A 13884-nucleotide genomic window follows, 5' to 3' on the forward strand; every position below is an offset into this window, starting at 1 on the left:
TGGATCACATCAGAATCAATTATCATTCAGTAGCTGATAATACTGATGAATTGCAAAGGAAGTTAATTTAAGAAAACTAAGGATGTCTATGCATTTACATTTCAGCCTAGCGCCAAACATGCCCCTGGCTGTGACGGTAACGAGAAATTGCGTTGGTATATGGAATCTGAAATTGGGGAAACTGGTGAGTAAGCTGGCAGACTCGCCCCTGGGTGCTATTGTGACTCAAGCTGGAATAACCAACGACAGCAGGTAAGCAGGACAAAGGTATACATGGTCTGTGTGTTCTTAATGCAGGTGCGTGTTTCATGAGAATGTTTAAATTTTATAACCTTCGCCTGGCACTGGCAATATGCAGCTGACAGTATGCAGCAGTATAGCCTCTGCTATCCCGTGATTGAAAGTTTCCAATTACTTGAAAAAAAATGACGCGACTTATAGTGCTCTGAAACATTTGGCTTAAGTCTAGACCAGGAATTTTCCTTTAGTATCTCTTAGAACTGTTATCGGAAATGTAAAAAAAAAAAAAATAAATAAATAAATAAATAAATAAATAAATAAATAGCCTAAATAAATGAATAAATAAACAAGTAAATAAATAAATAGAAATAAATAAATAATATTAAATAAAAAAAAAACACTCATCAATCAGTTGCCAGCTAGGAGGCAGAATTTTGGCCGTTTCTTTCAGAGTACTTTAACATCTAGGTTTCTGTATTTTTCTTCTGTCAACTTTTGTCTGCTAAGCACATCAATACTTTGGCCAAGTAGACTCAGACCGGCTAGATGGCCTATTTGGCTAAGCCTAACTTTGGGCAGTGATTAGCATCTGTCTTTGCTTTAAGTGAAGTAACTTCTTGGCCACAAAGGTTACTGAAGATGTAACATGGACATCCATGTTATTAACATACCAGGATACTCCTGATGTCATTCTAATGACTGCCCATCATGCTTCTTTGTCATTACTTTCAAAGCAACAAGGCTGAAAATTAATCTTAGTTCTTTTAATGTGGATTGCTGACCAAACCTGGATGCCTTGATTTGCTTTGCTCTGCTGCATTTAGACCAGGCCTTAGCAACCTGAAATAATCTTCTCTGGCAAAGACAATACATTGAAAGCAGTGACCAACACGACATGCACAGGTATCAGGAAAGATTTTAGTGTGCTGAGGGCTGCATTCTCCCCACCGTTGGAAACAGAAGATATACACAAGAATTAATAAGGCCTCAGAAATCTTTGGAAAATCACAAGGACTGGAACCCAAAACTTTAATATATTAAGCCTAAGACTGGGTAAGGCTTTCCAATTAGTTTTCATAACAAAACCACATTTGGGATGTGGCTTAACTTCCGTATTGCTCCTATTCTTAACCATGTAGCAGTTTGTAAGTACTAGAAAATTACAATTAGCACAAACAGGATTAGCTAACTCTGCAACCCCCTTTGACTGAATTGAAGAACTAGGGGCAAATTTACCAAAGCTACATTGCGCTAACTCTGAGCAGGAAATACTAGAGCTGAATTGGAATATAACTTTAATTTTTTATAAGAAAAGTACACTGTTGTCTAGAGCTTAGCCTCTGATGAAAACAATCCGCCTTAATAAAATGAATTTGCTAGAGCCACATTGCTCTGAATATTGAGCAGGAAATACTGGAGCTGAATCTGAATATTGTCTAGTCAGTTTGCCATCAACAGTACTTCCATAATTTTAATTATTGATAAGAAAGGTACCCAGTTGTTCATAGCATAGCCTCTGACGAAAACAGTCCGCCTTCATAAAATTCGTGGTCGGTTAGCAGGGTGTGTTAGCAAGAATGATCTCTGCAGGAAAACGAGTAGTGGTGACTCACGAACTCTATTCCTTATAGTCTACCAATTCCACACGCCCAGAGCTTTCGACGGTTGAATGTATAACTGTGTCTTAGCAACACGTGGGTGGCGACACATGCAAGGGCGTTGGTAATACGCAACTGAAAACGCGAAGGTGTCTCCGTGTCACTGGCAGCACTTACTCGTAGTTGGTAGAAGTGCAAATCGGTAAAGACCTTCCGCAGCTGACACCTGTTGCTTGGTCGATGAAAGTTTCACGCGAATTACGGGGAATGAGCTAGAATCTGTTTATCTTCGTTTAGCATAATTCACTTCTTCTAATCATTAGCTTCCCTCAAAATTTCATGGTATTTTATTTCCATTAAACAGAATGACATTTATTCGTGGTTTTAAGACTATAAAATGCTGTTGTTCATCAGCAACAGACATCTCCAAAACCTTTTGCTTGCGTCTTAATTATTTTTATGGATCTGCTAGACGCACCTACGTATACTCATTATGTAATTAACTAGTTACCAGTCTTAGGCTCAGGAAATTTAGCATTATTACAGCTGTAGTTTATCTAAACCGACAGTCAATGTATGTATGTATACTTTATACATACATACATATATATATACATATATATATATATATATATATATATATATATATATATATATATATATATATATATACAGTATATATATATATATATATATATATATATATATATATATATATATATATACATATATATATATATATATATATATATATATATATATATATATATATATATTACGTTTGATGACTAGGAAACTTACTACTCACACGTCAATGACCTTAGTCGTAACTGGATTAAAAAGAATAATTCACATACCAAATCACGTCGATATCGATTAGTAATCTGAACAGAATTTATGTAGTTAACACAATTTTTATTCAAAAACATTTTTCATTATTTATAACTCATTTCTTCATTACTTTCAGATTTCTAACTCAGATGCACTTATTTGTAGGCATTTCGGAGATTTATTTACCTGTTATATTCTTCTTGATCAAGGTACATCATATCAACGGAATCTGGCAACCTCTTGATATGGAACGTGCGCGCGCAGGCAGTTGTGTTCAAAGCGGAACAGAAGAACGTCCAGCAATTAATGCTGTTGGACAGTGATACGAAGTGCGTCACGGTTTCCAAGGTAATAGACAGACTGAATTTTCTTCAGGGTTCGAGTATTAATCTTTAAAACTCCTTTGCGAATCTTGCTTTCAGTTTTGATATGCAAGACTTTTCTTATTTTTGTAATGAATGACAGATCGTTCAGTGGCATTACATCATGATTTTTGGAATGTATTATGTGATATATTTGAGAAATAAATAAAAGTTTAGATTTAGAAACCACTCCAGTGAGTGAAGATGTATATATATATATATATATATATATGCCTAACGATATAATATATATTAAAATGAAATACTTTTGACAAATTCGTCTTTGAGCACAGGTGGCTTTAAGCACAGGTGAGCTGTCATGCGTATTGGTGACGCGTTCCATACCTGACGGTGCCAAGGTGTATGAATTCGATTACCCGATCCGCACCTTCAGGAACATAGCGGTTTCGGCCGATGGACTGTTCCTGGTCATTCCAGCAGCTGAGGGAATCAAGGTATGAATGGAAGATGATATGGTAAATATGATTTAATTCTATAACTGGTATTCTTGCCAGCGTTTGTGTGTGTGTGTGTGTGTGTGTATGTATGTGTGTCTTGCATTATCCATTTGCACATATTTAAAATCTATGTCACTTGTGTAACGAGTATGACTTCAGTATGACTTGCGTAGGTGTAGTATGCGTGAGTATTTCTTCTTCTTCTTCTTCTGCATCTTTTCCCACTTCTGTGTGGGGTCGATGTTTCTGACAGCTTTCCTCCACCTGGCTCGGTCAAACACATCGTCCTCTGGCAATTGTTTGTCTCTCAGGTCTTCTCTAACTACATCCATCCGCCTTCGCTTTTTCAGTCTTCCTCTTGCTCTCCCACCAGGTACCTCCATCTGCATCACTCTCCTCCCTACATAATGTATGTCTCATCCCTTCTCATCACATGGCCATACCACTGCAGTCGCCTTTCCTGGCCCTTTTTTGATAGTTCTGCGACTTTAGTAGTATACGTGAACGTTTATCTCTACAAAAGCGTAGGTTTCGTACACACTCGCCCCCTGGATCCTGCTCGCACCACAAATGCGTAAAATGTACGTAGTTCGCCTGAGTAACAAGTGAATCGCCTCTTAGGTACAGCTGAAGCACCTGTGCGTGAGAGTATAGCTATTTACTCGTATCTGAGCGCAACTGTGTGTGTCTTTGGTATTAACTCTACAGATGTGTGAGACATTTGTTGACAGAGTTAAAACAGATTTATAACTTGAAAAAATATGATTACCCGGTTGGAACGATTGTTGGGTGTACGTTTTTCTACTAAAATTTCGAGATAGTAGATACATAAAATCAACCAAGTGTGTTCACATTGCACCATTAGGTATAATGATTTTATGGTTAGCTTTTAGCGATGTACGTGCAAAAATCTTGAAAACCATGCTTTTTATGTATATTTTATGCGCTCATTCGTTGTTGGTAATCATGACCATTAAGGAAGGTGCCGTTCTTCCCCGAAGCATATGAAACAGGGCCGGCATAAGATCTACGGTGTCTCTTGTGACGCTTGACGAGTTATACTGTCTGTCGTACTGCACACGTTCTAAGCGAGTTGTTTGTTGTATTTCCAATTAGAATATATTACTAATCTCTTTATTACTTTAATATTATTGATAACAATATTTTGTTAATATTAACATTCTTGTATGTATGTTTTGTCATTAATTAATTTTTCCATTTATTTTTTTCTCATTACTTGGTCCAGCTGCAGCATTTGCACGGTTGCACCATGGTCTATTGTAAATCTGGCACTGAAAGAAACCTTTATAGGGCCCCCTCTTCTTTTGAGGCCCTAAGCACGTTCATATTTCGCTTAATAGTTAATCCAGATCTGATTATGGATATCAGATTTAAAAAAAAAAAAATAAGTGTGTTTTCTTTACCAGAAACAATTTGGCCTTAAGTGTTCACAAATATTGCGAGGGTGAGATATTTTATTATTTCTGACTCTGCTAGGCTTGTTTGGTATATTTTGTACTTTACAGTATACCATCATTGGTAATTCTAAGTATTAGCTCCGCGCCTGTTTTTACCTTGCAAACTGTTTTTTTCTACACATTTAGGGCTTCTGATGCTGGCGGTGCATTTGTTTCTTGTCGGCCAAATGGAATGTCCCTTCGCCGTGTTTAGCACCGGTCCGGGGCCGGGGGGCGGGGGGGAGAGGCGGCGGATGCGGTACCCATACGTTAACAAGTTATTGCACTTGGCGGACGGGATATGAACCGTTCGAAACAGACGTAGCCGTGCTCTGTCTTGTGAAGATCGCGTATGGAAACCCCGTATTGGATGGACTTCAGGGATTAATTACAGGTTAATTACATTCGTGCGACAAAAATTGAAGATAAATCCGTAATTAGCAACCAAAATACTGTGGAAAAAGTAAAGTTAGAAGGAAATCGCCGCCGCGGATCTACTACTTAGATCTACCATAATTTTTAACAAAATTGTCGGAATTCATTAACTAGATCGTTTTCTGTCTTCCAAAATTACTTCTTTAGTGTTTTCTGGTTTGAATTGCCGCTTACAATGAACATCAAAACAGTGAAGTAAAATTTTTACAGAAAATGCTAATCTACTTAAAATATACGAGTTATAGTAAAACTGTAAAAAGAAAACGTAAATAATCACCACTATAGAAAATGGAAGTTTGTAATTTAATGGATCCCTAATCTTACTTCCGTCTCCTCTGCGCTTTTGTCGATGTCAACCTAACATTAGCAAAGAGTCAATTGGTTTACGAATTCTTGCTACAGTAACGCAGGAATAGTATGGTAATATAAGTAAAAGTTAAAAAAAAACGCACAGACGGGACGTGGAGTGCTGACTTATACTGTATCTGTTGTGTGTTCTTTATAGCCTAGCATACAGCATATAGGCTAGGTTACATATCTGTGCACTTCCTCTCTTATAGAATATTAACTCAGTCAAATAACAATCATTCGTGTCAGCTCTCTTAATTAAATTCAAAATTAAGTTTTGAGGAATAAAACTACTTCGACAATGAACAGAATGCGACTGTCCGCTGAATAATACCTTTATTGATTAATGAATACCCTTACAATTAAGTTATGTTTTATTAAGGGGAGCTACAACGATAAGTGTTTAAAAAAGAAGACCATTCTCAAAATGAAAATAAACTTTTACTTGAAAATTTCAGGCTTAGAGACTGTGTCTACACCCATCCCTTCTTCAAAACAAAACAAAAATAAGTTAATAAATAAGTAGGAAACCATAATTTCAGTTTCTTATTTATGCATAAAACTCCCAATTCCTGTGCACTTTCTCTGCGTGGACAATTCTGTGAGTATTTGACTTTGATTTTTTGCAGGATACTTTGATAATATACCATGCCAAGACGGGTACACTAGTTCATAAGATACCCCTGAAGTACCCGGGTTACAAGGAGTGGCATATGGTAGTGCCCCTGCCAAACAAACCGACGCAAGTTGCTCTTATCGATCCAGACAAAGGAAATATTATTGACATCAAGACCAAGAAATTTGTCCGATCAATTGCCAAATGGGGTGGAAAGGTAAGATACTGATATGTATTCCTCTTATTGTTTTATAGATCGAAAGATAGAAACATGCCAGTTTCACTAAGAAATTAAAGACTTATGTAAACACAAATTTAAAGAAAACCGAGCCCTCGTAAGACAGAAACGTGCTAGCTTCTTTAATAATTAAAGACTTATATACACACGAATTTAGAGAAAACTGAGCTCCTTATTGTTTCCAAAGAGGTATCTAAGGTTGGTCAATTCTTAATGAACTTTGAATTCTGAAATCTAAGGATGACCGATAGTTAACAGGCTATCATGTTTTGTAGATCGAAAGATAGAAACATGCTAGTTTCATTAAGAAATTAAAGACATATATAGGCACAAATTTAAAGAAAACTGAGCCTCTTATTGTTCCTAAACAGGTATCTATTGATGACCAATACTTAATAAACGTTGTATTCTGAATTCTAAGGATGACCAATAGTTGACAGGCTATCATTTCTAAACAGGTATCTAGGGATGGTCGATACGGTCTTTATGCCCCAGCTCGAGGCGGTCTCGAGTTGTTGGAACTTCGCCACGGGACTTCTGTCAGAACTCTCATCCCGAGAGTAGCAGAGGGCGTCTTCTCTGTCATCTGCGGGTTCACCAGAACGGATGAATACGTGCTTTATTACCACGGTGGGAGGAAAACCATTAGGGTCTTCAGGTGAGAGGATCCTGTATTTGATCACTTAGTGATATATTCAATGTTTTATTGGTGGTAGGGGGTAAAGTCGCATAGGCTTACTTTACTTTATTTTTTTAAGGATTGGGTGCTACTCATTTGACATGCTAGCAAGTTCTTAGTGAAAAGGGTGAAGGCCTTTCATATTATTATTATTGTTGCTTTTATTTGTAAGAGAGGATCCAAAAATGAGATGTGCCTGGTCCACAAATGCATTGTCTAAAGCTGCTTTGTTCAGAGGTGAGAGAGAGAGAGAGAGAGAGAGAGAGAGAGAGGAGTGAAGATGGGAATGGCATACAATAAGCAAAGGGAGAAAGAAGCATACAAACATAGAGAGAGAGAGAGAGAGAGAGAGAGAGAGAGAGAGAGAGAGAGAGAGAGAGAGAGAGAGAGAGAGAGAGGCGTGAAGATGGGAATGGCATACAATAAGCAAAGGGAGAAAGAAGCATACAAACATAGAGAGAGAGAGAGAGAGAGAGAGAGAGAGAGAGAGAGAGAGAGAGAGAGAGAAGAAGAAGAAGAAGAAGAAGAAGAAGAAGAAGAAGAAGAAGAAGAAGAAGAAGAAGAAGAAGAAGAAGAAGAAGAAGGGCAGCTACAGTGACATAAATTATTTTTGTGACATCGGCAGATTGGCAGACGGGAAGATGATTGCTAATTATCGCGTGCAAGCGGAGCTGACTGCCATTGCTTGCAGCGACGACGGGCGCACTATTGTTCTTGGAACGGTAGACGGATGCCTTTCTTCCCTGACGGTAGCAGATCCTACGCGCCCCGGAATCAAGGAGTACCTGAAGGAGCTTCCCTCTAGGAATCCACAGGTTAGGATGTATCCTATGACAGTTCATCTTTGTGGTCACATTCATCACGCGTCCTTGTTTCTTGACATCTTTTGTTGTTGTTCATCCGTGAATATTCAGTTATAATCGCTTGTCAGTTTTGTCTTCAGTTTTTAGTTTTTTTTTTTAAGCGTAATTTTCCTTTTTGTAAGATTATAAACCTAGTAATTATTTAGCATAATCTAAATGTTAAGGTTTACTTCATTATCCATCGTCATCTTTGTGTAAGGGAAGAACTTTCATTTCTAATCTTTTATAAGTGTAGTTGAAATGTATTGTTTTCATTATTATTCCATTCCGACTTTGTCTGGTAGGCTCTTTCGTCTGTTGTACAGAATATGTAGAATTGTGCTTTATCCATTTTTTTTTTTTTTTTGCGGAATAGTTATTATTCATTAGACTTCATCAGTTTTATCTGTATGCATAAATTTTCTTTGTTATCGTAAATATCCTTTGTCCAAAGTCAATCCTCTTTCATTGTTATCTTTTGTCAATTAGTCTGAGTCAGTAGCCTTCTGTTAATATCGTTCGTGAGGTCTGTCCTGTTTAATAGGTTTTCTTCATCGCCATCATTCAGTTGTTTTTATCATCCTTTGGCGGCTTTCTCCGCGGAAATAATTTTTTTATAATATCTTGTCAGTTTTGCCTAAACCGTATAGTACATCTGTCCTTTTGTCATTACTCACCTGTTAAATGCGTGAGAATAGGTTCCATATATTTTTATTTTTCTCCATGTCATTCCTCGTATTTCTCCTTCATCATCAACACCCAATTCCATGTATTTTGTCAGCTATTTCCCACAATTCTTTTTTTACAATCCATTATCTCATTTAGTTTTAAAACGTGTGTACATTGTCTTGCTTCCAGTTTTATTTAAAAACAATTTCTAACACTCGCAACAATGAGGATAAATAGAACCCTTTTTTGTGTACGGAATCTTGATATATCGTTAAAATTACTCTTACGACCTGCGGTCACCCAGTGTAAAATGGTCTTATTAATTCTGATCGTTAAAGAACACGTTTATTCTTGGTCTCCTCGCGTATACGTGTGTGAAAATGTTCCCCCGTTTTTGGAAATTATCATAAACACCATCTTTAGACCTGTTGATATTAATGAAAATTTGTGTTTACCAGGTTAATCGATTGACTGGTTGATTTGTTTACGCGGAAATATGTTTATCGTTTTAAATGATATAGAATGAAAAATGAAATTAACTCTTGATGAATTAAGGGTTTTCCATTGCTTTGTTTTGGGTGGGTGTTCGTAGAATATATAGTCATTAATAATTAAATTTACATGTAATTTCTAGCCAAATGTCATTATTACTACAAATTTGATTCATATCAAACTCATATTTGAACTTATATCAAATTCATTTTTTTCCATATTACAGGGTCATAGTTGTATATTCTTGACAAATGCTATTTTTATACTCTATAAACAAAATGGAAAAAACTTTATTAGAAGGAAAATTAAAGTGTCAGAGGAACTGATTTAAAAAAAAATTCCGAAACGGGGTCAGGTCACATCTAACATAAACGATGAATGGCAAATGTGAAGAAAGTCAAGATGAACAGACAAAAGATGCCAGATGCTAATTACGAAGAACGAAAAGAGAAATTAAGAAATGTAAACAAAGAAAGCCCAGTAATATACAAAACACCTTAAAGCAGATAAACCATGACAATGATCGAATAAACATCGTCACCTGCGATAAGTGATGTTGATGAGTACATGGGCCTGAATGGAATGCCCAGAAGTCAAATGCAGGTCATACCAGTGCCAGAAAGCTGACGACTCAAAACTGTCCTGATGTAGTTAAGTTATGACTGTACAGAACGTGAAATAAGGCAGTAGGTGAATTTAAAAGTAAATGGAAATAAATTGGAAGCATTTACTTGGATTTGGTTGACTTATTTATCTTGTACATAATTCTGGCACTGCGGCAGCTTAATTATTAATGTGGAAAATGCCAAATAGATCATATTTTTTAAATGGTTCGAGTCCGCAAGTGTACAATTGACCTTTTACTCATTTCAACACATTGCCTTCACTTAAGGGCATAAGGCCTGTTCAGTCTATTGAAGAAAGCATTCCAATAGGTGTCTCTATATGACAGGTATTTGACAAAAAATTGGACAGGTATCTACCCCACCAAAAAAAGAAAAACTTTAAATTTGTAAAGTGAATTTCGTGACTTTCTTTTGAACGTTAAACGCCGGGTTTTAAAGCTAGGAGGTTTTTGTAAGTTCCAGTGCCAGTTTATTTTTTCCAACTAGTGAAACAGTTGTGATATCTTGTCACTTAATCATTCATAAGTTACACACTGAAACTGTATACTTAATTTTTAATTTGTTACACCACTTGTTTTAAGTTCAAACAGAATTTAAACAATGATTTTTCTAACTTTAAGTCAAGTCTAAATTATACCACGCTAACAAATTTCTCCCCTGACAGGATATGCACGTAAGTTCATTCATTCTTCCTATCTTTTTAGACGTTGATTGCCGTTAGTCTTATTTTATGACACAGAACCTGTGACCTCTTGATTTGTGTCAGGTATGCTTTAGCTGTTCATTACTTATCATCCTGGTCTTAGCAACCAATTGACAAGGAGGATGAGAGAAACAAAAGACGTCGATGTATTGTTTCTCAGTTAGAACAACCGATCACTGCCTGTAGATAAGAGGATCATGTTGGTTCTCACTTAGATTACTGGATCGACATTACCAAGGCGAAGGAAGCCTATTGTATATGAACGCTGTCCAAAGTGATTTACGGCAGTGAGTTGATTTCAAAACTTTTTTCTTATCACGCTTGTCTGTAAATACATGATTTTTCTAATAACAGACGTGTTCTTTGCTTGACATTTTTAAAGAACCTTTTAGCTTGTTGTTTTGACTAGCAAACTTTTTTCTATAGTTACGAATTGTCAAATATTCTAGAATTGTCAAATATTCTAAGACTGGAAATTCAGAGTGGAATATATTAGGATAACTGTGCTTCAACATTCATTACGTTTGTAAATATCTCTTCAAGTAGAGTAGATTTTTCTTCCTTTCCATGAAAGATTCTATATTCTGATGTGAAGGATTGTTATCACTTCAATTTTCCGGTCTATGTCTTTTGCAGTATTTTTTTTACAGGAATTATGAAATTTCAATTAAGTGTTATTTTCATGTTTTAATTGAGGCATAGATACAGGTGATTATTAGCAAGCCTCGATATGCAATATCTCCTCCAGCTGCAAGAGAACTCTCCATCACCCTATCTTCTCCCTTTCTCTAGATGGGATCTAAAAGAGTTGGTAAAGTTTAGTGGGTTTGGAGGTTTTTGCAAATGTGCTAGAATTACCTAGGTTCAAAAGATTCAAGTTCACAAAATCATACTTAAATATGAGAAAATAGGGATAAAAGGGCATGTAGACTTATATGTTAGTGCAGAGTAGATGGAGGAGTGGGCTGATGAATATAAGGGTAAGATGAGTGGCTGGAGATGTAACTGATCATTACTTGGTTGAAGAGAGAATGAATATGAAACAAATTTTCAAATGCAGAGGAAGGTTTCCTCATGTTACTAACAACGTGACAAGAATGAACAAATGCACAATGAGATGAGTGAGAGCAGCGTATATATTAGGAAGGTGAATAAATTGTGGCCAAAGATTAAAGATACGGAAGTGACAAACTAATAATGGGTCAGAAAGAATCAAGGAAGAGGCTGTTGTGGGAAAACGGAATACCCATGAACACAAAGGAAGGAGAGTTAAAAGAATGCACTATGGGCATAGTGAAGAAAGGTTTAGCTAAATAAAAAATAAAAAAATAAGAAAAGCGCCTAGAGTTGATAACCTTACCAGTAAAATGATAAGGGGGGTGATTGTCTTTTTGTTTTTTGTTTTTTTTGTTTTATCCCATACCCACAACCAAAGTGTTTGTACACATATCCAAGACATTTTCCTATTTCCTTTAACATTTTTAGCAGCTTTTATTTCTAAACTGAAAGATTTTTGAAACATACCATTAATCGTATATTCGAGGTCACGCTGACAACGTTTCTCATGATTCTGTACCACCGCCCAACAAAATTTGCACAAATATTTAAGAGACTTTTCGATCCCCTGTATAAGTCTAACCATTTCTATATATATATATATATATATATATATATATATATATATATATATATATATATATATATATATATATATATATTACATATTTTTTTCTAACAAGTCTGAGTTAAAATACTATCTTCCTTCAGCAAGCATTCATGCACTTCCGATTAATTTATTTGATTCCACTTATGTCCAGGTGAGCTGTAAAGTCAAATCCAAAAGCCATTACTTCATTTTGTAGAAAGTGAGCAAGGTTTACTTACCTACACAAGTGAAAGCCATCGGGCTCTTTAAACTGACCTTACGTCTTTGATTTAAATTTTCTTTTCGTGCCCTGTCACCTATTCCATTCTTCCGTGCCCGCCGTCTAACCCTGCCCTTCGTAAGGGCAAACCAGTTTGCTAATGTCCAAAAGCTTATTAGCTGTAACCGAAAACCGAATTTCCGCTCTAGAGGAATACAAAAAGTGTGAACGAATGACCCTCTGTAGCATATGATGTTCCGTTTCATTTCATACCTCAGTGTTATTCATATACACCGCATAATATATATATATATATATATATATATATATATATATATATATATATATATATATATATATATATATAAGATATATGTATATATATTATATAATATATATGTATGTGTGTATGATGTATGTATGTATGTATGTATGTATGTATGTATATATGTATATATATATTCCCAAGGTAGACACACACACACACACAGACTCACAATCACAACACCAGAATCTACGAGACACGCACACAGTGGTTACAGGCGCAAATAACACTACAAACACATTTGTTGCGTCTGTCATCCTTCACTACGCATCGAAGACAAAATAGTTCAGATGCCACGCCATATTGTTAAGGCGACACACGGTATGTTAACACACTCAGGGCAATGCTATTGTGTTCAGCTGGCGTTAAGTTGCAATCTCTTTACGTATGCATGGAGACGTGTACATACCGTAAAATTATATCAGCACGGACATATACTGTACATTAATCTGTGTTCCTCCTTTCTACGTTGTATGATATGCAAGTATCCAGCACAATTGTTCTTAGTGTATGCATGTGTCCTATTTTTTATTATTTCTTTTATTTTATTTTATTTATTTAATTATTCATTTATTTTTAGATTTCGTTGCCTAATCTCTCTCTCCTTCAGGCCTTCCATTTCCGGAACTGAATTCTGACCTACTGCCACCTTGTATCTTCATGTTATCCTTTCAAACGACCTGCTTTACTTTCACTTGTAATGTATCTTTCACATCTTCTGCGTTTACTTGTTCGCATTCATTCTTATCATGTCATCTGAATCCCTGTACCTGCAGAAATACAAGGAGGAGGAGGTCAAGCAGGGAATGACTTTCAGGAAGGCTGTGAACATGATCATGTTGACCAACCGACTGCATGACAGCGGATCGTGAAAAGCGAGAAGAAGAAGAAGAAGAAGAAGAAGAAGAAGAAGAAGAAGAAGAAGAAGAAGAAGAAGAAGAAGAAGAAGAAGAAGAAGAAGAAGAAGAAAGGAACGCATCTGGTAATGGTATGTTTGATTAAGGACAGGGAACGGGATCTTCAGATGATGCGTGGTATTACATGCACGTAATAAAAAGATACGATCCCTGATTACATGAAGCTATAGTTTTTTTTTTCTT

The 13884-nt window shown here is 36.1% G+C and overlaps 1 protein-coding gene across 1 annotated transcript in view; it reads left to right on the forward strand.

Moving 5' to 3' along the window:
• The window catches only part of LOC136842742 (NACHT and WD repeat domain-containing protein 2), an 89121-nt gene extending 75452 nt beyond the window's left edge, over positions 1–13669 (forward strand). Inside the window, exons 27-33 of the mRNA XM_067110481.1 lie at positions 106–252; positions 2879–3017; positions 3325–3486; positions 6359–6562; positions 7042–7241; positions 7888–8077; positions 13561–13669. Of these exons, the coding sequence (XP_066966582.1) occupies positions 106–252; positions 2879–3017; positions 3325–3486; positions 6359–6562; positions 7042–7241; positions 7888–8077; positions 13561–13656 (1138 nt within the window). The 3' untranslated portion in view covers positions 13657–13669. The remainder of the gene's footprint in view (positions 1–105; positions 253–2878; positions 3018–3324; positions 3487–6358; positions 6563–7041; positions 7242–7887; positions 8078–13560) is intronic.
• The last annotated feature ends 215 nt before the right edge of the window (positions 13670–13884 follow it).

This window comes from Macrobrachium rosenbergii, chromosome 10 (assembly GCF_040412425.1).
Source record: "Macrobrachium rosenbergii isolate ZJJX-2024 chromosome 10, ASM4041242v1, whole genome shotgun sequence".
In the NCBI taxonomy this organism is placed as follows: Eukaryota; Metazoa; Arthropoda; class Malacostraca; order Decapoda; family Palaemonidae; genus Macrobrachium; species Macrobrachium rosenbergii.